The sequence below is a fragment of the Prorops nasuta genome, unplaced genomic scaffold, assembly GCF_024137725.1.
Source record: "Prorops nasuta isolate Cenicafe-Biocafe unplaced genomic scaffold, Cenicafe_Pnas_1.2 PNAS00027, whole genome shotgun sequence".
Taxonomy (NCBI): domain Eukaryota; kingdom Metazoa; phylum Arthropoda; class Insecta; order Hymenoptera; family Bethylidae; genus Prorops; species Prorops nasuta.
In genome coordinates this window covers 1,922,990-1,948,593 of record NW_027116824.1, presented here as the reverse complement: position 1 = coordinate 1,948,593, position 25,604 = coordinate 1,922,990, and the positions used below count along the sequence as shown (strand labels likewise).

The 25,604-nt window shown below is 34.6% G+C and overlaps 1 protein-coding gene across 1 annotated transcript; it reads left to right on the top strand.

The window, feature by feature from the left end:
- Positions 1–275: 275 nt before the first annotated feature.
- On the top strand, positions 276–15,347 carry LOC136782467 (zinc finger protein 729-like). The gene is made up of 10 exons (XM_066741909.1): positions 276–1,326; positions 2,739–2,873; positions 2,942–3,137; positions 3,205–3,598; positions 3,958–4,418; positions 4,484–4,803; positions 4,882–5,144; positions 5,225–5,492; positions 5,579–5,764; positions 5,836–15,347. The coding sequence occupies exons 1-10, from the start codon at positions 1,192–1,194 to the stop codon at positions 9,529–9,531; spliced, it is 6,054 nt and encodes a 2,017-aa protein (XP_066598006.1). The 5' UTR covers positions 276–1,191; the 3' UTR covers positions 9,532–15,347.
- Positions 15,348–25,604: the final 10,257 nt, after the last annotated feature.

The window sequence follows — 25,604 nt, the reverse complement described above, 5'->3', positions numbered from 1 at the left end:
CAAGATTTAATTTTTAATTACAATAAATTTTATAATCCTACAACACAAGTAGAAAGGAATTTGTGGAAAACTTGATGAATTTTTAAAATAATTTAATAAAGAAAGCCACATAATGTGGAGAAATATCCAGAAGGAACGAATTTACGAACACATATACTAAATAAGTTGGTATTAATTCCCCTGAATCTCCTGGAAGTGAAATTATGTAGGGGGCGGAGGGGGGGGGGAGAACAAGTGTCGCAGTACTCGCAGTGTCTGTATACAAGATGGCGGCGCCCGGGGCTTTCACGGTGTTCACTGTCATGAAATTAGTAAGAGGGATAAGAGGGCAGGCTTGAAGAAGAGAAGCGTCGGGTCGAGGTCGTGGAAATCGGGAAATCGCGATACGCCCCTAGAAGCGGTATCGCTGTGCAAGGAAGAACCGGTGATCTTGAAGGATGTGACCAAGACGGACATTGGCTGACCGGCATCATAGGCGAGAAGAGGAGGAGGAGGTAGATGGAGGCCTCGAGAGCAGCCTCTTGAGAGACCAGGGGTCGGACTACGGTCACTCAAGGAAGTGGTGATTCCACTGGACGTCTTACGCCACTGCGCGACAACGCCAACCGCTTGGGCTCGGAGAAGTCATCGACAGTATCTGCGTCCGCGTCTTGTCTTTGATCGTTGGCTACTCCATTGCAGTCCCGCTGCCCCGCACCGCACTAACGACGTCTCCAGACCGATTCAAGGACGTCGAACGTGCTCAGCTTTTCGTTTCGTCAAGAGGAGCACCGTACTCATCGACGACGCCTTCTTTTACGACACTCGGAACGTACTCGTCACGAATCACACTACATAAAATTCTCAAAGCAACATCCAAGGAATCAGGCAGTATCAGGGACAAGAAGTTTACGGTTCCGAATCATTCCTTACGCCGCTGCACGAGTTTCTCGTGGAGGTTTGACAAATTTAGATAAACCGTGTCAGTTACGTTAGGCTTATACGACGTAAGGAAAATCCAAGTTGAAAGAATTTGGTGGAGTCAGTTGCAGTAAACGGCAGTTTTCAGCGTTACATTTGTTTCTTTGTGCGTGTGTTTGTGTGGGTGTGTGCGCGCGCGCGTGTTTGTGTGCGCGTCGAGGAGGCGTCAACAACGACGGCGTCGAGCGTTGCCAGAAGCTGCTATCGACGTGGACATCGTAGGCGACGACTATGGAGTCGAGAGAACGCTATCACGAGCTTTGCAGACTTTGTGCCTCCTACGATGCGATTAAGATGGATATTTTCGGGCAAGAAGGCAAAAACAGGCAGCTCGTCGATAAAATTCAGACCTGCCTGCCCTTCAAGGTGAGTTGCAGCCTCTCTATCTGTCTCTTCTCTCACTCTCTCTCTCCCTCTCTCTCTCCTTTTTCTCTATCTCTTTCCACACCGACCCTGCACCTAACAACCACTAACAACTTTATCTCAAACTTCCTTTTATCCGATACTCCAATTTTCTCCTTTAAACTTACATGTCATGCTTCAATTTACTTTTTACCAAGTTATCATTTTTCCCCTTTTTCACCACTGATAATAACTTTCCCTACGATTTCAACTTTTCGACCGAAAGTTTCGCATATGTTTCTTTGACGTTCTTAACGAGGGTTACTCTTAAGCTTATCAATGAAACAATTTCTTCTTTGTTGTTTTTATATGTAATTTTGCCATGCCTTACGTTAATTGAAAATTCTTTCTTTTTTCTCACTGCTTGCAAAATTGTGCAAATTACTAGTTTTATTTGGTCGTTTGCAAATTCTGGATTGTTAGGAAATTGACGAGGATCCGTAAAAGTTTGGTAACATAGAAGTACGTTATCGCAATGGGTATTTATCGCCATTGCGAGCCCAGAGAGATTTAACACATTTATTCGCCCGTGTCCTCGTGGACGTCCTCGTCCCCAATGTTCTCAGCATTTTCAACGGTGAGCGTGACACCAGAAGCCGATCCGGCTAGCCTCCAACTGATGATGCTCGTCTTTTAGCCTTGCAGCCTCCGCCAACGCTTTTACCTATCAAGTCCTCTTCGAAACTCTTTGAGAGACGTTTCTATGTGCGCCCTCGCATGCTTCTGTGTATGTATGTGAAAGAGAGAGATAGAGATAGAAAGAACCTTGTCCGTCTCTTGTATCTTCTCACCCTCCCCGAAGTCTCCTCAAGCAAAAGGAAGCCGCTCTTTGCGGAAGACATTTTGTTTTGCTCGACTTATTTACCTGTCTATCTACTCATTTTCTTATTTTGCTCCAAAAGTCTATTTCAAAATACACTTCTTCTTTGCACGTTCGAAACTTTGAAATTATGTAGCAATGACTCACAAACGTACACAAAAATCTTCTTTCCCAGGTTTTGCGCAAATTTGCTCCTCTGATGAACCTTTTCAAAATTTGAATGAAACCTAATTAAATTTTCTCGTTGTAATCGTTAAACAATTTTTTTTAAATATGAAATATTTTTAAAAAATGTACAATCCTAACTTTGATAAAAAAAATCTTTGTTTACTTTTTAAAATGTTTTGCTTCCAGTATTTATCTTTTCAAGTAAGCAATTTTTCCTGTGCATAACAGGTGTATCTGTTATTTAATTAACAGCTGTAACAATTTAATCTTGTTTACATAATACTTATTTTAAATTATTTTGTTTTGATCAATAATAGATAATTAATCAAATTTAAGCATTTTTGTTTCATAGGTATCTCTATTTAACAATATCTATTTACATTTCCAGATAGATGAAGATGATCGACTTCCAAAATGTTTATGCTATAGGTGCATGTATAATCTGGAAAATTTCTATGACTTTAGGACAGCATGTGTTAATGCAGTTGCTTTGTTAGAACGGTGTTTACCACCAAGTGAGACTGTAAGTTTATATTTGAATTTTTAATTCTAATTTATAAAATACTATTGTACTTTTGTTTGTTACAATAGGTAAATGATAATGTCAACAGTAATAATAAAAGCTGTTCAGAACTTTTGAAAGAGAAGGAGAGTATGCCAGTTTTAATTCCAGAAGCTCCTATAGTAAATCCTAATGCAGCTTTGGGTACTCCACCAAGATTATGTTCAGATGGAGAAGTGGATAATGAAATTGAAGAAATTCTTCATAATAGTGGCACAGAAGAAGGTATTTTTATAGTTTTATAAATTTTTAGATTTCTTATTAAATAATATTAATTAATAATATTTAACAGGTATGGATGAAGTCGACGAAAGGAATTCTGATGAGTATGAGATGGATATGGAGATGAATCCAAGTGACTTTTTAGAAATGACATCAATAGTAACAGGTGAAAATGAAGAGAATGAATCAAAAGCCACTTTAGTGTCCCCAAGAGAATCTGGTGTTTTCCAACATACATCAGAACAACATGAAGTTTATGTATGCTCTCTGTGTAACAAAGCTTTCAGCTCGAAAGGTCACTTATCTCTCCATGCAAGAATTCATGTTGGTGCTGGTGACGTGATTGGTGAAAAAGTTATAACCGACGACCATACCTCTTATAAGAGGCCTTACCAATGTGATCTTTGTAATAAGTCGTATTCAACAGCAAAACATCGATGGGGCCATGTTTCTACGACACACAGGTAAAAAAAATAACAATTTTTAGTTTCGCAAAAGCTTCGGTGCAAGACGTAACACCAATGTAATAGCGAAAGAAAAAGTGAGATAAACGGAGTGCTAGGTGACAGAAAGAAATAATCTCTTCTAATCACATACGTTGTCCTTACTGCCTGTAATGCCGCGGCATTTGTTAAACTAGAAATTGTTAAGTCTTAATGCTCAGGAGGAACAAAAAAGTTTATGATATTTTTTCATTTTTAATGCTTTAAAATATATATGATTGTAAAGATGATAGTTCTCGCTTGACGATCTGTGGTGAATAGTGTGTTTTTTTTTTAAATAATTGTTTTAATTAATATGCAAAATCGCTATTCATTTTCAGGGGTCACCCTGCTGTTACATGTGGATATTGTTCAAGAATTTATTCGACTCGAACAAACTTAGAAGAACATGTAAAGTCACGGCATGCCGGATTACCAGCTTTGCCAGATGTACCTATATCTTTTACGCGACTGGATAACAAATTCCAGTGTAAGAACTGTCCAAAAATGTACACAAATATCACAGATTTAAATAAACATATTCGAGTTTGCGCGGCTGTTGATCAACAAAATGAATCTATCAGTAAAAATCTACAAAGGAGTAAAGAAATGCCAGAAATGTCAGATTTATCAAGTATGGATTCTGATGGAGATAACAAGGATTATAAGAGCGCAGAAGCAAAACTGTCTAAAAATCCACAACTAACTATACTTAAGCAAGCACTTACCAAAGGAATCAGCATAAGGCATGATTTGGAAGAAAAAAGAAAAATTACAAAAGCACATAACTTAGCTAAAACAGGTAATTTCTTTCAATCATTGCTTTGTGTACAAAAAATGTAACTAACGCATGAACAATATTCACAGATTATTCTGATGAAAACGACCCTTCTAAAATATGGTATTGCGAGATTTGTCAACAGAATTTTTTTTCATTTGCATCATTCCAAAAACATGAAGCGTTGCACAATGGGGATAAATCTTTTACCTGTATACTTTGTAAAAAAGAATTTACGCTAAAGTCTTCGTTAAGCAGACACATTCTCACATATCACGGTGTCGATCCTAGTCCCATACTGGAAAGCTTACTGAAAAAAAGCTTAGACCATAGTTGGTCGGAAAATAAAGAACTTACGGTTTTTAAAGAAAGTGAATGTCCAATAGCTGAAACTTCTGTGTCGCCTGAGGTAGGAATTAAGAAACCATATTTAGTAAATTACTTTCATCCATAAAAATTTTATATTATTTTTTTATTATTACTCTAGGTGCAACTAAAAACTGAGGACGAAGATAGTAGAAGTAATCATGAAAATATGATTGAAATAGAAACCGTATTCGTTTGTGAAATTTGTACAAGGGATTTTAATGATCGAGCAAGCTTATGGCTTCACATTAGAGCGACTCATAAAGAATTTGCAGCTTTCGCGTGTGGTGTTTGTTTAAAAATTTGTTCTGATAATGCACAATTGTTAAATCATGTTAATATGTATCACGGAGGATCCAAACTTTTAGTATCTGAACAAAGACGGTATGAAGTAGTTTGCGCTAAATTGTCATTTTAAATAAAGTTTAAACAATCATTTTAATTATATTTAATAAAAACTTTAGGTACAGCTGTACAATTTGTGGTCGACAACACGATTCAAGGAAAAAGCTGATTGCACACGTTTCGATACACAATGTAGATCCTCGGTATGATCCTGCTAGTTTCGTGCAATTGAATAGCAGTTATTACAACGAAACAGTGAATAACGTCGAGGGAGGTGATCAGATAGATTTTGATGGAGAAGAAGGAGATAAAGTTGATTGTCACATATGTTACAAATCATTCCCTAATGAAGATCATTTAATTCGTCATCAAAGAAATGCTCATAAGGTTTGTAAAGTAAAATAATTATAAAAAGGTGCAATATATATTAAATATTTCACTAGAAAACTTATAAGCAAATGCATTACGTTTAGTCCGAACAAATAACGATGGGTGGAGACTGCAGTGGAAATAGTAATTCCTTAAACACAAACGGAAGTGGAAATAAAGCTCAATATCATTTATTCTTTGTATGTGAGCTATGTGGTAGCTCACATCCCAGTAAGTGGGAGCGATGGTTGCACGTTAGTAGTATGCATAGTCAAGAGCCTTCCATTAAAGTAAGTCAAATTAAAAAATGAATTATTTATTATTTAACCCACTATGCCTAATCTTGCATAAATTAATTTAGTGTGATCGAGATGACTGTGGAAAGATTTTCGCAACCAAGTCCCTTCGCAATGATCACCTTCAGCATCACGTAATCCAAGGTGTTTCGCCAAATACTTGTGAAATTTGCGGCAAATTGTGGGGTAGTCGTGTGGATTATTGGAAACACGTGATGGGAGTGCATTCGGATACTGTTCCTTTGATTTGTGGTGTTTGCCTGAAAGTTTTCCCAGATGTAATTCAGCTCAGTAGCCATGTAAAAACAAAACATTGGCCATTAACGAACGGCGACTTTAGCTGCGACATATGTGGTCGGCCCTATTCGAATAAGTCAAAAATGTCTCGACACAGGAAAATTCATGGATTAGAAGTTAATGGGTACGAAAATAATAGCATTAATGAGACGTTTAATGAATCAGCTAAAGTGGATCCTGCTGGGCCTGTGAACGATGCTGAATTAAGCTGTGGGCTGTGCGTCAATATGATATTCTCCAGCTTAGATGATCTATGCAATCATCGAAGATTGGCACACGGTCTCTTCCCTTGTGATCTTTGCAACAAATGTTACGGCAGAACTTCACATTTGTGGAAGCACGTGAATAGAGTGCACAAAGGTCACGAGGATGTTACTTGTAGATTCTGCTTGAAGACCAGTGCGTCCAAGGATCATTTAGCTGCGCATATTGCCAAAATTCATAGATACGAACCTGAAGTGAGAAAAAACACCAAGGAATCTACGAAATTTAAGGTGACAAAAACCGAGGACGGCTTCTTACATTATTGTGAAAAATGTAATAAAGGATTTCATAAAAGGTATTTACTAAGACGTCATATAAAGGGGTGCCAAAATTATAGAAAAGATCCTGGCGCACTACTCACCCGTTGTAGAGCCTGTGAAAGAATATTCAAAGATCGGGCGAGTCTTCAAAAACATATTGAGAATCATCATAGCACTTATACCTGTCATTTATGTAATGAAACAATTACTTCAAAGTTAGGAATCATGACGCATAACAGAATTAAACACATGAACCATCCTGATTTGACCTGTGACCACAGTGGCTGTAACAAACTTTTTAGAACTAAGGAAGATTTAGAATCTCATAGAAAAGATCATAAATATCATAACAATCCAAACGTTTGCGATTTCTGCGGTGATACGGTAGAAAATAAATTAAAACTTAAAATGCATGTGTTGTCCCTACATAGAAACGAGATTGGCGTATCTTGTGGTGTTTGTCTTATCCCGATGAAAGATCCTAAGGATTTAAAGAAACACGTGGCGGACGTTCATGGAAGCATTCTGTCTAATCCAAATACCTGTCAAGTTTGTGGAAAACAATATGCTTCCAAATGGAAAGCTTTCGATCATACGAAAAAATGTCATGGTAAGGTTTTCAGAACTTGCAAACAATGTTTGGCTGTTTTTACCAATGATGCTGATATCAGACAGCATTACGAACAGGTACATAATGTTCCCAATGATCAGCTAGCTGCATTTGAGTACAGGATGGATATTGGCTCGAAGAATGAAAGTTACGATGGAGGGGACGCTCAAGATAATATAGACACTCCAGGGGCTCCTCAAGTCGTTGTCAAACAAGAGCCAGAAGATTTTGTTTACGATGAAAATCCTTGTGACGAAAGTTCTAATCAAGCTGTTAAACACAAGAGGTCAATTCTCGACACTTATGATTGCGAAATTTGTCCAGAAATCTTCTTGAACTACTCTACCTTAACAGAGCATTATCAAAACGTGCATAATACAGATCCAGCACGAATGTTTAAAAAAAGGAAGTTGGATAATAACTCGACAAAGAGAAAAATGAGGAATAGAAAGAATTTTGAATGCAAGAGTTGCCAAAAACAATTCTGTACAAAGACTTTATTTTGGAATCACATTAATAACTGTACGAAGAGGAATGTGTATAACAAGGACACCCATAACTCAGTAACTTCAATATTGGAAACTCATTTGAAGAATAATAATCAAATTAAAAAGGAGGAAGACGTATCAATGAATGAGACCAATTTGAACATTCCAGATTTTAATTTATTTGAGGATATTAACATGCAGTTGGCTGGACAAAAGCCAGTACCAAATCTCGTTGCTTTGCCTCACGTGAAAAGCAGTACTGGCGTTAAGTGTTCGAGAAAGGATTCCAGAAAAGTTTACGACGAATCGACAAATACCGAATGTGCCTGTGAAGTATGCGGCAAACAGTGGCCCGCAAAGAAACATTTATGGCAACATTTGATTCGTTTTCATCGAGCTGAAGCTGCAGTAACTTGTGGAGTTTGTTTGAAACTTTGTAAAAACTATGAGCACTTAGCGGATCATCTTAAAGCCAGTCACGCAGCAATTTTATCGTGTGAAGGCAATAATTTCACTTGTAAAACTTGTGGTAGGTATCACAATGCAAGAAGCAAACTAGTTTTACATATGAGTATTCATATCAATTACAACGGAAATTATTGGTGCCAAACATGCCAAAAGAGTTATGATAACGAGGACAGATTCAGCGAGCATTTGAAGAGCTGTACGGGTAAATTAGCTATGATGAAGGATACGATTGAAAGTATTGCTAAGCCTGATAATGATGAGAAGGGGAGCTTGATTGGAGATGGTGAAGACATGGCTGAAGTCGAAGAAGAAATCGAAGATTTTGAATCTCAGGCTGATGTGGATGCTGATGGTGAAGGTGAGGGTGAAAGAGAAGGGGACGCGGATACACAGGAAGATAGTGATAGCGAAAACAGCGAAGATTCCGATTCAAATAGTAGCTCCAGCGACGACAGCGAAGAAGAGGAAGGTGATAACTCAAGATCGGAAGCTGATCCTGAAGAGTCCAGATCTAATAGTAGGGCAACTGGTGAAGTCATGTGTAATTCCGATTCGGATTCTGATTTTGAAAATGAAAAGAAGACCCTATCTGGTACAGAAGAGAGAACAATGGATTCTGAATGCTCCAATATTATTGAAGCCAGAGTATCTCCTCAAAGAGCGAAGAGTTCTGAGGAAATATCGGTAAAAGTAGAAAAAAGCGATAGTGAATTGTCGGATGATGAAGGTCCACCTGTCCTTAGTCCAATGATGCCTTTGTTGATGGGAGACGAGTCCCAGGGATGTGAAATAAAAACGAAACATCGGTTAAGTCCAATGGTTACGCTGAACAAACACAGTCAAAAATATGTTGAAGATGGGAAGGAAAGCAGTGCTCCAGAATCGGACTTTGGGAATGAGAGAAACAATGAAGAAAATTTCGACAATAATAGAATGGAGGTTTTGGAAGAAAATGATGATTGCGACTCAATGAATAGGTATGAACGAATTGACAAGGAAAATTTGGATGACGAAGAGAACTCTTTTGACGGTAATCTCGAAGAATCCATTGATAGGAGCAATGAAATTGAAATTCATAATTTGGATGGAAGAGTTTTGATGGTTTCAAATGATGATGATGGTAATCAGATTCTGATTGAACAAAATTTACTCGTGTCCAATGAAGACTCGATTGCCGAAGCAGAATATGGATATCATGAAGAAAACGAAGATGAGGATGAATATATAGAAAAACAAGACTCCAATGATGAGTACCGCGAATACAATCAAAATTCGGAGAATTCTACAGCAAGCTCTGAGGAAGAGGAAGACGAAACTGATGGAGTTAGCGACGATGAAAACACTAGTGCCAAAATCGATGAGTCTATAACGTGAGTTTGTAAGAGGATGTAAAATAGGGAGGCAAGGGGCCATAATCAGGGTCACTCCAAATTTCATATGTACCTTCAACGAAATATTGTGTACAGTAAAATATAGGCAGCATAACCTTAAGAATCACATCAATTAGGTTCCTTTGCAATCATCATGCTAACACCAATATGAAGATTTGCAAACGGTTGGAAAAATATACTAATATCATATTTTAGTATAAAATCCAAATTACAATAAAATTAGTTATATCTTTTAGAATTAAATTTATTATGGGCATTGTGGCTACGATTTTTCACTTGTTATTTTTGCCCTTGCTTTTAGAGTCATATTATTATCATTAACATTACTACCACACTGCTATTATTATTATTACTATTATTATTAGCAAGCGATTCTTTGAGAATTGCAGAATGTAAAATTGTATATTACAGATCAGAATTTTTCCACTTCAAGACTGTTTGAATGTAAAGCGCACGAATCTCTGGAAGTTGTAAAATAGAAAGTTGAGAATGTGATTTCAGATAATATTCAATTTCGAGTGTTATCGCAAAACTATACCGTAGTATATATTGTAAATTAAACAATTTGAAATTCCTATGTACAATATTCAAATGCCAATCATACAAGCGAGTTTTCAATATCAACGTTTGGATAAAGCGAATGAGTAAAAATTATGAAAGTAATTTATTATCAAATTACATTTCCCGATTGCGTGACTGATATGTTATTGAAATAATTTGCATAATTTAAAAATATTCATTCCAATTTAGTTTATAGTATTCTTGTTGCGAATGTTTATATATAGATTAAAAATTTATTGTTATTATTAATGATTATTTCTTGCCTTTATGGGTGGTTTACAATTTAATTTCTTTAGGTCTATTTCATCAATTACAATAATTATGTATCACATGAAATATTGAAAATTTTAAATCTTTTCCAGTCAGCACTATTATTGCCTACTAAAAATGACTCGTTCTTAAAAATATTTTACTCTTATACAAGGAACAATGTTTTTTTACATATCGTGTCATTTTTCAGCCTATTATGAAGATTACATTTCAGTATTAATGATGTAGATAATACAATCGAAGTGGTAATTGTGACAAAAACCAAAAAATAATCATCACTTTATAGTGTGAGGCACTTAAGAGACGCTCCAGAGTTAAAATATAAAATTTCATCTATTTCCATAACATAAAAAATATTGTTTTATAAAGGACATATTTGAATGCAAATACAAAAGAATTTCCTAAGGTTCTATAAAATAAATTGATATTTGCTACTATTACGTAGATAAACGTTCTTTTATGCCTATGCTCTAGCCTCTGGATTTTCTTAAGCTTAAGTGCCTCACATAGTTATACACAGGAGTGTATGGATTCTGCTCTCGAAAAATTGACAATCGAGGTGATTTATCTAACATGGCCTCTCGATTCTCTTGCTACTCTCGGAAGCAAAATCGATGCAAATCAATGTCCATTTACACTTCCTCTCTTTTTTTGGAACCGCTCTGCTCTTCCCTTTTAACTTTTAGTGTGTCGACGATCTCACCAACGTGAAATCAAATGCTTATGACTTATACGCTGCCTCTACCCTAAATTTTTGTTTGCTAATTTATATCGCGCGAGTTTAGTACTACTTCGCTACATCATTGATTGCCTTTGCTAAACTGTTAGCTACTTTAAACTACTTTGTGCCAATTTCTACTCTAAGTTTTACAATCTTGCGTAATTAATTACTTTATATTATTTAATCTAAGGGTTTTGTCCCCAAGTAAGTTTATGATATCTCTTTGGTGAATTGTAGTCTGTTTAATTGGTTTCTTATCAACCGCGGTATCGAAATCAGTCCATATATTTCAAGCCTTTATAAAGGCTTCAAAGAAAGCGTTTTATCATATGGTATATAACGATTAATATCATGTAAAATGCAATAACTTACAAAAAAATTTGTAAAATTGCTATCCCAGCAGATAATGTTAGGCTGTGAAATCTCCATTAAGAGTACAAATTTAAACTTTAATATAAGATTTTCACACTAGGTTTAATTTTACAATTATGATCCGTTAAGACACATTGAATTTTTTAAATTGGTCATATATTTAATGTTGTTCGCTTCATAAATCAAGTTCAGAGCCCTTAGTCCAGTTTGGCTATCTCTTCAATAATCTACTTTTCTACCTTGATAATTATCTTTCCAATGTATTTCATTATCTCCTGTCATGGAAGTCAGTGAATAAATATAATTATCTTCTAGCTCTCATATTTGGATACAAAAGTTAATAAGGTCTTTGATTTCGTTATCGTTGCACCTTCATTTTCTCTATCATCAGTTAAGTTTCATTTTGCTGTGTTTACCTTCAAGGTCAATCTCATTTTTAAGATTATATCCGCCGACCATCGTCCGTGAGTTTCGCTGTAAGAACCACGTACTGTTTATAAATTAGAGAGTATCACTAATAAATTTTTCATCTGTTCTATAATTCTCGATATTTTCATTGCTTCAGACCCCATCACATAGCTTCGAAAGAATGGCTACAAAAATGGAGTTCTTCAAGAAGATAGTACTCTCTCGTGTCGGACACACTGTCAGTTTTTACGTTTTTGAATTAAGCAGACTTTGCTATAAATAATTCGTCGTTAACACCAGTTAATTAAGAAAATTATGTTAATTCAGTTGTCTTCAACCTGTCACTCAGGAATGTCAGTTACAGCGATTTTACAGTCAAAAAACACTCTCGTATCCTGCCAAAACCATATAGGCCACGACTTTGCTTTGATCATTGAAGAACGTTAGATCCTATAGATACTGGTAGATTCTTTAGTTTCGAGTAACTCCTCTAACATGTCTTTGTAGCTCACATCTAGGATCACACAAACAGTTGTCATGTCATTGTGGGATGACAATTAATCCACTTTTTTCTTGCATTAAATTCTGACTACTCGGGTTTAAAATCGAATCTTGAAAATCTGTTTAATGTTCTACATCGATCATAGTCAGTCTCAATACTATAAATTAACTTTGTAGAAACTACCATGGATATTCCTGTGTTTTAGACTTTAGTGATAATAGAGATTTTTTAATTTAATAGTTAGTTTTTAAAATAACTTGTAAATCTTATCTCATAAAAATATCAAGATGGGTTCTGGGCATGAGTTCCACTTTTGAAATATGTAGGAAGTATAATCGCGAATAGGCAGTTGTGACCAAATCAAAATTTTACTCATCACTTTGTACATGTCCCAATCTCTCTCTCTCTCTCTCTCTCTCTCTTCAGAGCTATTTTTTCTTTATATCATATACAGGTGTGGCCATTAGCTTCACCTAAGATCTGACAGTTCAAATGCCGAGAGACTACAATGAAAAAGTCATTAGAAAACCAATTCAATTAAGTTCGTTTACATCAAGTAACTATAAGCATTTTTATAATTACATAATCATAATTGAAAAATCTTCCATTCCAAATTGTAATTCTAAATATTGATTAATAATATCCATATTTTAATGAATTATAATTATCGTTTTACTATTTTTAGTACTGATATTTTAATTTAAATAATTAAATTTTATAATAATAATTTTGATCATAAAATCCTTCAATTATTTCTGCAAAAAAATTAGAGGAAGAAAATCTGTAACTATATTCATGAAAGAATTGGTTTATTTTTGGGTATGTAAATTATTATAATTTATTATTATTATAACAAATTTTGTAATATTAACTATACCGTTTCTCTCTCATTACACTACCATAAGGACCACTAATACCCATATCAATCACCAATCATTTGACTTGGTCGTTGGTAGCTTTTATCATTTATACTACAAAGCAAACACGTTTATGAGTCTCAATGACTACTTCAATTGATATATATATATATTAACTTCTTGCATCTTCCAGTAATTGAGTTGACAAATGTCCAAAGCGTTTCGAACAAACCTCCATCTTTTGTATTTTGTGAATTTATTTTTAAAAATATCATATCTGGTTTTTCCTTATATTTTTTCGATTGCCATACATCAATGATCGACCGAAATCTACCGAGTGAATTATAAGATCTGTTAAATAAAACGCCCCAGAGAGCAGTTTTAATAAGACGTGTATATATCTCTTCCCCTCTCTCTTTCTGTAACTATATCAGGGGTATTCAAGTTTTGTATCAGGCATTTATGAAACCATTTATTATTTGCATTTACAGAGGTTCTATATAAAGATTTAAAAAAATTTGATTTTTAATAGTTACAGAGCTAAAATACAAATTTTCTTACATGGATGCTTTTAGAGCGATTTAAGTGGCAGACCCTACAGATGCTACTTATTTTAACCTCACACAGAAATATCCAAATATCTTATTAAGATTTACTTATTTATGTATATTTTATTCAAAATTATATACTTTACTTTAATTTTTATTTTCAACTAGAATGATGATTCGGTTTAGTAGCATCCGTTATACGCTTTTATCTTTTTACTAGAACTTTAATTATTATATTTAACTTTTCAAGCTGACTGACCATTGATTTGAATAATTAAATTAGTGTACTATGCACAGTTTTAACAGTAAGCCACATTACTTTGCCAATAACAGAATGATCATGAAATCTTTAAATATTAGATTTTGTAAGTAATAGAGCATGTTTCTGTAAGCAATTTTGATTAAGATAACATTTTTAAGTTATTAATACTTTTACTTTATGGAAGTATCGTGTAAAAATTTCTTTTTAACAATTTATTTTAATGAAAATACTTTAGCAAGGTGTAAACATATCAATGAGTTTTCACTTATTTATATAAAAAATGTACACACTTTAAACAAAACAAACAAGAACACTTAGCATTTTGATTTTTGTAAATGTGCTGCATAAATCAGCTTATTGCTTTAATAAAGCATATTTACAAAAGTATAATTCTTTACAGTTTTGAATGCTTAATTAAGTAGAAGAATAAACTGTTATTTTTTCATTATGAGATTCCATTGTTTTAAATTATTATAATTTATCTTTAAATTATATTTAAGTAAATGTACCTTTTAGTAAGTGATTTTCTTAAGTCATATATATACACATCTAGGATTTGCCATTTAAAACAACTCAAGGCATGGAGATAAGAAAATGCATTTGTCTATCTATTAACTATCAAAGACATCAAGATCTTGCATAAGAGCTATTTGAATTTAAATAGCAAAAGATTTCAAAAAAACCCATGGAAAAATTTAATATCTCTTATAGTTACAGAGATACACGCTTCTTGCATCTTTGCTCTGGGGTATTTTAAGTGGTGAGCTCTGTATATACTATATACATAAACAAATATATTATATATCAAATAAAAATAATATTTGTAAAAGAAAATGGAATAGGTACAATTTTTTTACAGGTTAGAAGTTAAAATATCACAACTTCAAAATATAAAAAAGATATATAGTTTCAAAGAGACAAGGCTGCAGTTGTTATATTAAATAAATTTTTAAAATAAATGTCCAAAGTGATTTACATTTTTCACTCAATTTGTATCATTATTTATACACCGCTAATACATAGAATATATACAGATCTTTCGTTTTATTCTTTAAATTAATCTTGATTATAATCTATTTGTCATGATTTTAACATATAATGAATATGCAATTATTCTTATGCCATATGACAGAATATCCAGAAATATTCATCTAATAATTAAAGAAACAGGGATTCTAAATATAATACATATTATATATATATATAATTACTTTATAATAGGATTTTGCCACAAATAACACTCTCATATCATCAGACTGCTATGATTTTTTGCATCAACAAGTATATCAAGGTAGGCATTTATATTATTTCATTCTAATGAATTTAACATTAACAGCTGTTTCAATACTTTTGTTTGACTGGTCTCCCTTATTTCTCCAGCCAAGAACATCTCATCCACGACAGTGTAAACCTAAATTAAAAATTATATTTTGGCATTAATAATAAAAGTTTTTCTTACCTTAAACTAATTAATTGACAATTGACTTGGATGTATTCACCTTGTAAAAGTTAAAGACTAAGTCCAACTCGCATACATTATGGAAATATTCGTTTAACACCTCAACAAAGTTGTGAATAGCTTCTAAATAACAAAGGTTATTGTCATTAACATCCACGCAAATACAAAAATAGAGTCCTGCGTATCTCCTATACACAATTTTAAAATTTCGGAACTAACATAAAGAAAAATGACATACATAAGTAGAAGGATTGGAATTATTTTTAATGCAAAGTTATTATATTTACTGCTTACCTCTACAAAATTTGTATGCTTAGCATCCCTAACAGTTACAACTGCATGAACTTCTTCAATTAATTTCTGTTTCTCATCATCATCAAAATTCATATACCATTTTGCAAGTCGGGTCTTACCCGCCCTGTTTTGTATTAAAATAAAGCGTATCTAAAAGAAATCAATTCTTTAATATTTCTTTCTTAAATGCGATATAATTGGATTAGCGAGGAATCAAAGATAGCCATTAATCAAAATTATATTAATACATAAATGATTAGCCGATTTTCTTCGGAATAGACAAAACTTATTGATAACTTGCTGTGAATCATTCATTCATAACACATCTTAACCTATTTGTAACGTAATTTATCCCGCTCTATTTAAAAATATAAATAAATGATTATTTTATTTTTAATTCATAACAATTATATATACTATGCAATATTAAATTAAATGTTTGAAAGTATATTGACCACTCACCATTCTTTATTTTTTCAAGTAACTGACAGGTAGTTAAAAAGCAGGGGGTGGATACTCTTATGGAAGATTTACGCCCGAATTCATAAGTTGAGTTCGGAATTAAACTCTTTTCACTCCGACGGAGCTTTCCCTAGAATTCCCTATTCACTCCGTCTAGTAATTCTGTGTAGGGATGGGCGATGTTAGAAAAAAGTATCGATGTTTAATAAATCGACTTTTGAATAAATCGATAAAAAAGATCGATTATTCTTAAAAATAATCGATTTAAATCTATGTTTAAAATTTTATATTTTTCTCAATTATATATTGAATTATTATTATAAAACACTTAGGATAAACTGATAAAAAAATATAATAAATAAAGAATTATTCATTAATTTTATTTACCATTATCATCGCGTGAACAAAACAAATATATTATTTTCATATAATATAGTATATGTATAAATACTATATAGTAATAATATCTGAAATACATTTGTTTTCCATTTCTATTCTGTGGAAATAATTAAATACAAAAATACTTACAAGTTGTTGATGTAATCATTATTACAAATTAATATATGCGTAGCCAGGCTCTGTACTGCTACATAGTCGATTTTCAAAAAAATATAATGGCCAAGTCAATGTATAGTTAACGAATTTAAAAATCACTTATCTATAATTTATGTAACGTGTATTATACATTTTGCTGCTAGGAGCAATTACGCTCCGCTTCACAAAACATCGAAGAGAAGGTATCTAAAAATCGATGTAAAGTCGATTAATCGGATTTGGAAAGATCGATTTTAAATAATCAATTTTGCAAAAAAATACATCGATTTTTCCATAATCGGCGTAACATCGCCCATCACTAATTCTGTGTCCGGGAGCAAGTTAGGCCGAGTCCTACCAAAGTATAATTAATTAAAGTGGTATAGTATCCGTTACGTGAACTATACTACTTTAAGTAGTTACTGGTTGTTAGTGATACAGTTCATGTTACGTGTACTATATTAATTTAATTAATTAAACTTTGGTAGGACTCGGCCTTAGAGAGTGAATAGGGAATATGGAAGAGCTGTGATAGCTAATTGCTATTCTATCCCCACTTCTAAAAGGAAAATAGGGGTAAGGATAAATAAGAAATATTGGCACTAATTGGGAGCTCCGTCTGACTAGTTTAAGCGGGAAAGAAGCAAAATTGACAAATGTTGGTTTCATTATTTTGGAATTAAATTTCAAACGTTTGTTTATATAAATCTAAGGCCCTGATAAAGTAAGTGAAATAAAATTTAAAATAATACAATATCGTGTATAGTTAAAAAATTAATCTTTTATTTCTTTTTAACAGTTGTTATGAATAATGAATTTAGTTCGTGTAGACTCTACCAATTTTAATTTAATTTATTTTGATAAAATAAAAATGGATGTCCTACTGCAAGAAAAAAGTAGTGAGTAGTTTATAAAATTATATTAAAAACATATGGAGGGATAAAGTTGCTATTGGAATTTTTCATTTTTGCTGTACTACTAAATTATTGCAATTAATTGAAAGAAGACAGTTATCAAAATAAATTAAATTAAAATTGGTAGAGTCTACACGAACTATATTCATTATTCATAACAACTGTTAAAAAGAAATAAAAGATTAATTTTTTAACTATACACGATATTGTATTATTTTAAATTTTATTTCACTTACTTTATCAGGCCCTTAGATTTATATAAACAAACGTTTGAAATTTAATTCCAAAATAATGAAACCAACATTTGTCAATTTTGCTTCTTTCCCGCTTAAACTAGTCACACGGAGCTCCCAATTAGTGCCAATATTTCTTATTTATCCTTCCTTACCCCTATTTTCCTTTTAGAAGTGGGGATAGAATAGCAATTAGCTATCACAGCTCTTCCATATTCCCTATTCACTCTCTAACTTGCTCCCGGACACAGAATGATTAGACGGAGTGAATAGGGAATTCTAGGGAAAGCTCCGTCGGAGTGAAAAGGAGTTTAATTCCGAACTCAACTTGTATGTACATACATACTAGAACGCCATCTCGGGCCATCTCCTGCTATTATACGTAAGAGTATACGTTGACTACGTTGAGCCCAATCAGCGTTGCCAAGTGTAGTATAATTATAGTACTACCGTAGTATAATTTTCCTATAGCGTAGTATCCTTAGGATACTACGCTACAGTTTCTGTTCCCTGCGGGATCCTACGCTATAGTTTCTGTTCACTGCGGGATCCTACGCTACAGTTTCTGTCCTTGCGGGATACAACCAATGCCAGGTATGGCTTTTTCTAATGTTTCGATGCATTTAGGAACTGCTTTAAAAAGACACCAGCGCTCTTACTATGTAGTACTAATACGCGCGCCTATGTATAACTCATCCTCGCTTATCTCGTATATACACAATGGGAAATTAAATCATATGTAGCTCAGGCATCAGATAGTGTAGTAATGAATTAAATAATATAATTCAACCCGGGAAAGAAAACTATAGTATAATTAACGGGAATCCATATACCGACATTACAGGGCGAAAACTATTTCGCATGCAGTGTCGTCATTTGTTGACGGATTGTAAAGTTATTACAGGTTTTTGGGAATGCCAGAAGCTTATCTACTAAGTTACGTTAGGAAAATTAACAAAAAATGAAAAAAAATTTTTGTTTAAATAAATATATTAACATTATTGAGAAACAACAATTAAATCGCAAAATCCCCCAAGGTACTTTACTAGATAATGTTCATACGTTTCCAAAAAGTCCACAAAAATGCAAATCTGTCAAGAAATGACGATGCTGCATGCAAAATAAATAATTGAAGAATTTCGTGTTGGCGACTTCCCGAACACGAAATTCTTCCATTATTTATTTTGCATGCAGCATCGTCATTTCTTGACAGATTTGCATTTTTGTGGACTTTTTGGAAACGTATGAACATTATCTAGTAAAGTACGTTGGGGGATTTTGCGATTTAAATGTTGTTTCTCAATAATGTTAATATATTTATTTAAACAAAAAATTTTTTTCATTTTTTTTTTAATTTTCCTAACGTAACTTAGTAGATAAGCTTCTGGCATTTCCAAAAACCTGTAATAACTTTACAATCCGTCAACAAATGACGACGCTGCATGCGAAATAGTTTTCGCCCTGTAATGTTGGTATATGGATTCCCGTTAAGGTGTGGTGTGCTCTTGGCACTTCTACAAGATTCCCAAAGATCAGAAAATTAATTCGAATCATTTACTAATCGGAAGGGATCTTGTAGAAGTGAGCCCCCCCACCACGACAAGGTGGCACACCGTCGGGGAGGGAGGCGGCGCCGCCTCACCTGAAACAAAAAGAAAACAAAAATATACTTGAAAAAACGAGTATTTAACCCGAAATGTGGAAGGATTTTCAAAGAAAATATTTCCACATTTCAGATTCTAATTAGGAATTTCAAAGACAGACAAAGATATAAATTAATAAAGCATGCTACAAAAAGTGAATGAATAGAGAAACTAACTGAATTGTTACTTCTTTCTAGCTGTTAATTGAAAAGCTTCCTCCTCTCGAGCGTGAATGTTAATTCACACAAAGGTCAACCAGATCATGACTGATACTCTCCTCAGTGACTAATTACCCTTACATTCTTTGTCCCTTGGTGTGGATCCGAGTTGTCACACGAAGAACTACTACGTCGAGGAAACGATTTACACATCAATAAAGATGGACCCCTATTAGGTGAACTTAATGAGCCAACGTCGAGAGTCCACAAGGACAAAGTAAGTAAGGGTTGATAGTCGCTGAAGGAGGATCAGCCCGAGCCAGTTGACACTCGAGAGTCCACTTCTCAATAAACACCTGTACTTGAATTAACAATGAATGAAAGTAATAAAAGTAAATTTGCCTATCCTTGAAATTATTTAAATAAATGTGGACTTAAGTAAACGGAGAGTGTTTACTTCCTACTCCTTGGTAGCCTTGTCCTATAAGCGTCCTTCCTAAAACATAAAATAAATTAAACAAGTATGAGAAATAAGAAAAGAATGTATTTGCCTGTACGTCTTCCTCCAACGACGGCTCGATTCCGAATGATGGTTTGACTCACTCCAACCCAGGATGGCAATGGCGCATGATTGGTGTCGATTCGTTATAGGGTTTATATCGTTATTGGATACGGGGTCACTATCCATGGTCCTCTAGCGCTCGACCTGAAACAAACAAAAAAATTAGAATAAATTTGGAAAAAAACGAGAATTCAACCCGAAATGTGGAAGTATTTTCAAGGAAAATATTCCCACATTTCAGATTCTAATTAGGAATTTCAAAGACAGACAAAGATATAAATTAATAAAGCATGCTAAAAAAAGTGAATGAACAGAGAAGCTAACGAAATTGTTACTTCTTTCCAGCGGTTAGTTGAGAAGCTTCCTCCTCTCGAGCGTGAATGTTAATTCACACAAAGGTCGACCAGATCACGGCTGATACTCTCCTCAGTGACTAATAACCCTTACTTTCTTTGTCCCTTGGTGTGGATCCGAGTTGTCACACGAAGAACTACTACGTCGAGGAAACGATTTACACATCAATAAAGATGGACCCCTATTAGGTGAACTTAATGAGCCAACATCGAGAGTCCACAAGGACAAAGTAAGTAAGGGTTGATAGTCGCTGAAGGAGGATCAGCCCGAGCCAGTTGACACTCGAGAGTCCACTTCTCAATAAACACCTGTACTTGAATTAACAATGAATGAAAATAATAAGATTAAATTTATCTATCCTTGAAATTATTTAAATAAATGTGGACTTAAGTAAACAGATTGGTAATTAAGCCCTACTCGTTGACAGCCTTGTCCTACAAGAGTCCTTCCTAAAACATAAAATAAATTAAACAAGTATGAGAAATAAAAAAATAGATTATTTGCCAGTACGTCCTCTCCCGATGATGTCCCGATTCCAAGTGAGGGTTTGACTTGGTCCAACCCAGGATGGCAATGGCGCATGATTAGTGTTGGATTTATGTCGATATTGGGAAAATGCGGTCACTATCCATGGCTCTCTCCCGCTCCAACTGAAACAGAAAGAAAACAAAAATAAAATTGAAAAAACGAGTATTCAACCCGAAATGTGGAAGGATTTTCAAGGAAAATATTTCCACATTTCAGATTCTAATTGGGAATTTCAAGGACAGACAAAGATATAAATTAATGAAGCATGCTACAAAAAGTGAATGAACAGAGAAGCTAACGAAATTGTTACATCTTTCCAGCGGTTAGTTGAGAAGCTTCCTCCTCTCGAGCGTGAATGTTAATTCACACAAAGGTCGACCAGATCACGGCTGATACTCTCCTCAGTGACTAATAACCCTTACTTTCTTTGTCCCTTGGTGTGGATCCGAGTTGTCACACGAAGAACTACTACGTCGAGGAAACGATTTACACATCAATAAAGATGGACCCCTATTAGGTGAACTTAATGAGCCAACATCGAGAGTCCACAAGGACAAAGTAAGTAAGAGTTGATAGTCACTGAAGGAGGATCAGCCCGAGCCAGTTGACACTCGAGAGTCCACTTCTCAATAAACACCTGTACTTGAATTAACAATGAATGAAAATAATAAGATTAAATTTATCTATCCTTGAAATTATTTAAATAAATGTGGACTTAAGTAAACGGAGAGTGTTTACTTCCTACTCCTTGGTAGCCTTGTCCTATAAGCGTCCTTCCTAAAACATAAAATAAATTAAACAAGTATGAGAAATAAGAAAAGAATGTATTTGCCTGTACGTCTTCCTCCAACGACGGCTCGATTCCGAATGATGGTTTGACTCACTCCAACCCAGGATGGTAATGGCGCATGATTGGTGTCGATTCGTTATAGGGTTTATGTCGTTATTGGATACGGGGTCACTATCCATGGTCCTCTAGCGCTCGACCTGAAACAAACAAAAAAATTAGAATAAATTTGGAAAAAAACGAGAATTCAACCCGAAATGTGGAAGGATTTTCAAGGAAAATATTCCCACATTTCAGATTCTAATTAGGAATTTCAAAGACAGACAAAGATATAAATTAATAAAGCATGCTACAAAAAGTGAATGAAAACAGAAGCTAACGAAATTGTTACTTCTTTCCAGCGGTTAATTGAAAAGCTTCCTCCTCTCGAGCGTGAATGTTAATTCACACAAAGGTCAACTAGATCATGACTGATACTCTCCTCAGTGACTAATTACCCTTACTTTCTTTGTCCCTTGGTGTGGATCCGAGTTGTCACACGAAGAACTACTACGTCGAGGAAACGATTTACACATCAATAAAGATGGACCCCTATTAGGTGAACTTAATGAGCCAACGTCGAGAGTCCACAAGGACAAAGTAAGTAAGGGTTGATAGTCGCTGAAGGAGGATCAGCCCGAGCCAGTTGACACTCGAGAGTCCACTTCTCAATAAACACCTGTACTTGAATTAACAATGAATGAAAGTAATAAAAGTAAATTTGCCTATCCTTGAAATTATTTAAATAAATGTGGACTTAAGTAAACGGAGAGTGTTTACTTCCTACTCCTTGGTAGCCTTGTCCTATAAGCGTCCTTCCTAAAACATAAAATAAATTAAACAAGTATGAGAAATAAGAAAAGAATGTATTTGCCTGTACGTCTTCCTCCAACGACGGCTCGATTCCGAATGATGGTTTGACTCACTCCAACCCAGGATGGTAATGGCGCATGATTGGTGTCGATTCGTTATAGGGTTTATGTCGTTATTGGATACGGGGTCACTATCCATGGTCCTCTAGCGCTCGACCTGAAACAAACAAAAAAATTAGAATAAATTTGGAAAAAAACGAGAATTCAACCCGAAATGTGGAAGTATTTTCAAGGAAAATATTCCCACATTTCAGATTCTAATTAGGAATTTCAAAGACAGACAAAGATATAAATTAATAAAGCATGCTAAAAAAAGTGAATGAACAGAGAAGCTAACGAAATTGTTACTTCTTTCCAGCGGTTAGTTGAGAAGCTTCCTCCTCTCGAGCGTGAATGTTAATTCACACATAGGTCGACCAGATCACGGCTGATACTCTCCTCAGTGACTAATAACCCTTACTTTCTTTGTCCCTTGGTGTGGATCCGAGTTGTCACACGAAGAACTACTACGTCGAGGAAACGATTTACACATCAATAAAGATGGACCCCTATTAGGTGAACTTAATGAGCCAACATCGAGAGTCCACAAGGACAAAGTAAGTAAGGGTTGATAGTCGCTGAAGGAGGATCAGCCCGAGCCAGTTGACACTCGAGAGTCCACTTCTCAATAAACACCTGTACTTGAATTAACAATGAATGAAAATAATAAGATTAAATTTATCTATCCTTGAAATTATTTAAATAAATGTGGACTTAAGTAAACAGACTGGTAATTAAGCCCTACTCGTTGACAGCCTTGTCCTACAAGAGTCCTTCCTAAAACATAAAATAAATTAAACAAGTATGAGAAATAAAAAAATAGATTATTTGCCAGTACGTCCTCTCCCGATGATGTCCCGATTCCAAGTGAGGGTTTGACTTGGTCCAACCCAGGATGGCAATGGCGCATGATTAGTGTTGGATTTATGTCGATATTGGGAAAATGCGGTCACTATCCATGGCTCTCTCCCGCTCCAACTGAAACAGAAAGAAAACAAAAATAAAATTGAAAAAACGAGTATTCAACCCGAAATGTGGAAGGATTTTCAAGGAAAATATTTCCACATTTCAGATTCTAATTGGGAATTTCAAGGACAGACAAAGATATAAATTAATGAAGCATGCTACAAAAAGTGAATGAACAGAGAAGCTAACGAAATTGTTACATCTTTCCAGCGGTTAGTTGAGAAGCTTCCTCCTCTCGAGCGTGAATGTTAATTCACACAAAGGTCGACCAGATCACGGCTGATACTCTCCTCAGTGACTAATAACCCTTACTTTCTTTGTCCCTTGGTGTGGATCCGAGTTGTCACACGAAGAACTACTACGTCGAGGAAACGATTTACACATCAATAAAGATGGACCCCTATTAGGTGAACTTAATGAGCCAACATCGAGAGTCCACAAGGACAAAGTAAGTAAGAGTTGATAGTCACTGAAGGAGGATCAGCCCGAGCCAGTTGACACTCGAGAGTCCACTTCTCAATAAACACCTGTACTTGAATTAACAATGAATGAAAATAATAAGATTAAATTTATCTATCCTTGAAATTATTTAAATAAATGTGGACTTAAGTAAACGGACAGGTAATTAAGCCTTACTCGTTGACAGCCTTGCCCTATACTTGTCCCTCTTAAAACTTAAAAAAATTAAGCAAGTATGAAAAGTAGAAAAATAATTAGGATATTTGTCAGTACGTCCTCCTCTGATGACGGTTTGACTCCAAATAATGGTTTGTCTTTCTCCAACTGATGGAGAAAAGGGTACAGGGTTGGTATGAATTCCATATCGAATATATATCGATATTGGACTGTTTTGCCACTAGGAATAGTCCGCTTCCACTCCACCTGAAAATAAGAAATGTTAATAAAATTTGAAAAAACGAGTATTTAACCTGAAATATGGAAGGTTTTTCAAACAAAATATTTCCATATTTCATTTTATAATTTGGAATTTCAAGAACTGGCAAAAATGGTATTTAATACGAAGATTCTACCAAAAACATACGATTTTAAAAAAAAAGGGAAAATGGTATTTGATTCTAGTTATTAATTGAGATGCATCTTTCTCTCGAGAGAGTGAACGTTAATTCAATTAAGATGTGCCTTTATTAGTTGAACTGGACGTGTGGGAAGATAGAATCTCCGTGGAAAATGAAGTTGAGGTGATTCCCTTTATTTTAAAAGGAATTAAGAAACCTGAAAATGATACCCTACCTAATACCGAAAACTATAATGACTATCTAATTCACAAAGCTAAAGAGCCTACATATAACGCCAATCTAAACCTAATGAAAAACAGAAAATAAGCGCAAAATAGAAATAGACGATACGGAGGATCTGAAAAACATTAAAAACAAAACAAGAAATGATTTTAACCGAAGAATGGCCAACTGTAACCTACTGATAGGTTTTTGGTCATTCTTTAGTTAATAAAAAAAATTTCCACGGTTTTACCCGTGGGACTCACTCATTCAGCGAATTCCCAGCCATAATTCATACATATTCTGCGATAATACCGAAGATGGGAATGGTGATGTTGATGGCGATGATAATGGCGTTTATGATGACGATGGAGATGAGGACGCTGACGTTATGCACTCGCGAAAAAATGATTTTTAAACGGCACTGCGCGAATTCTTTTTAAGGTACACTTCTCGCGACAACCGCACTACGC

Excerpts from the sequence above, each read along its gene's own strand:
- LOC136782467 (XM_066741909.1), top strand. The coding sequence starts at position 1,192 with ATGGAGTCGAGAGAACGCTATCACGAGCTTTGCAGACTTTGTGCCTCC. Across the intron at positions 4,804-4,881 it reads AAACTTCTGTGTCGCCTGAG|GTGCAACTAAAAACTGAGGA; the intron begins GTAGGAATTAAG and ends TTATTACTCTAG. Across the intron at positions 5,145-5,224 it reads TTAGTATCTGAACAAAGACG|GTACAGCTGTACAATTTGTG; the intron begins GTATGAAGTAGT and ends TAAAAACTTTAG.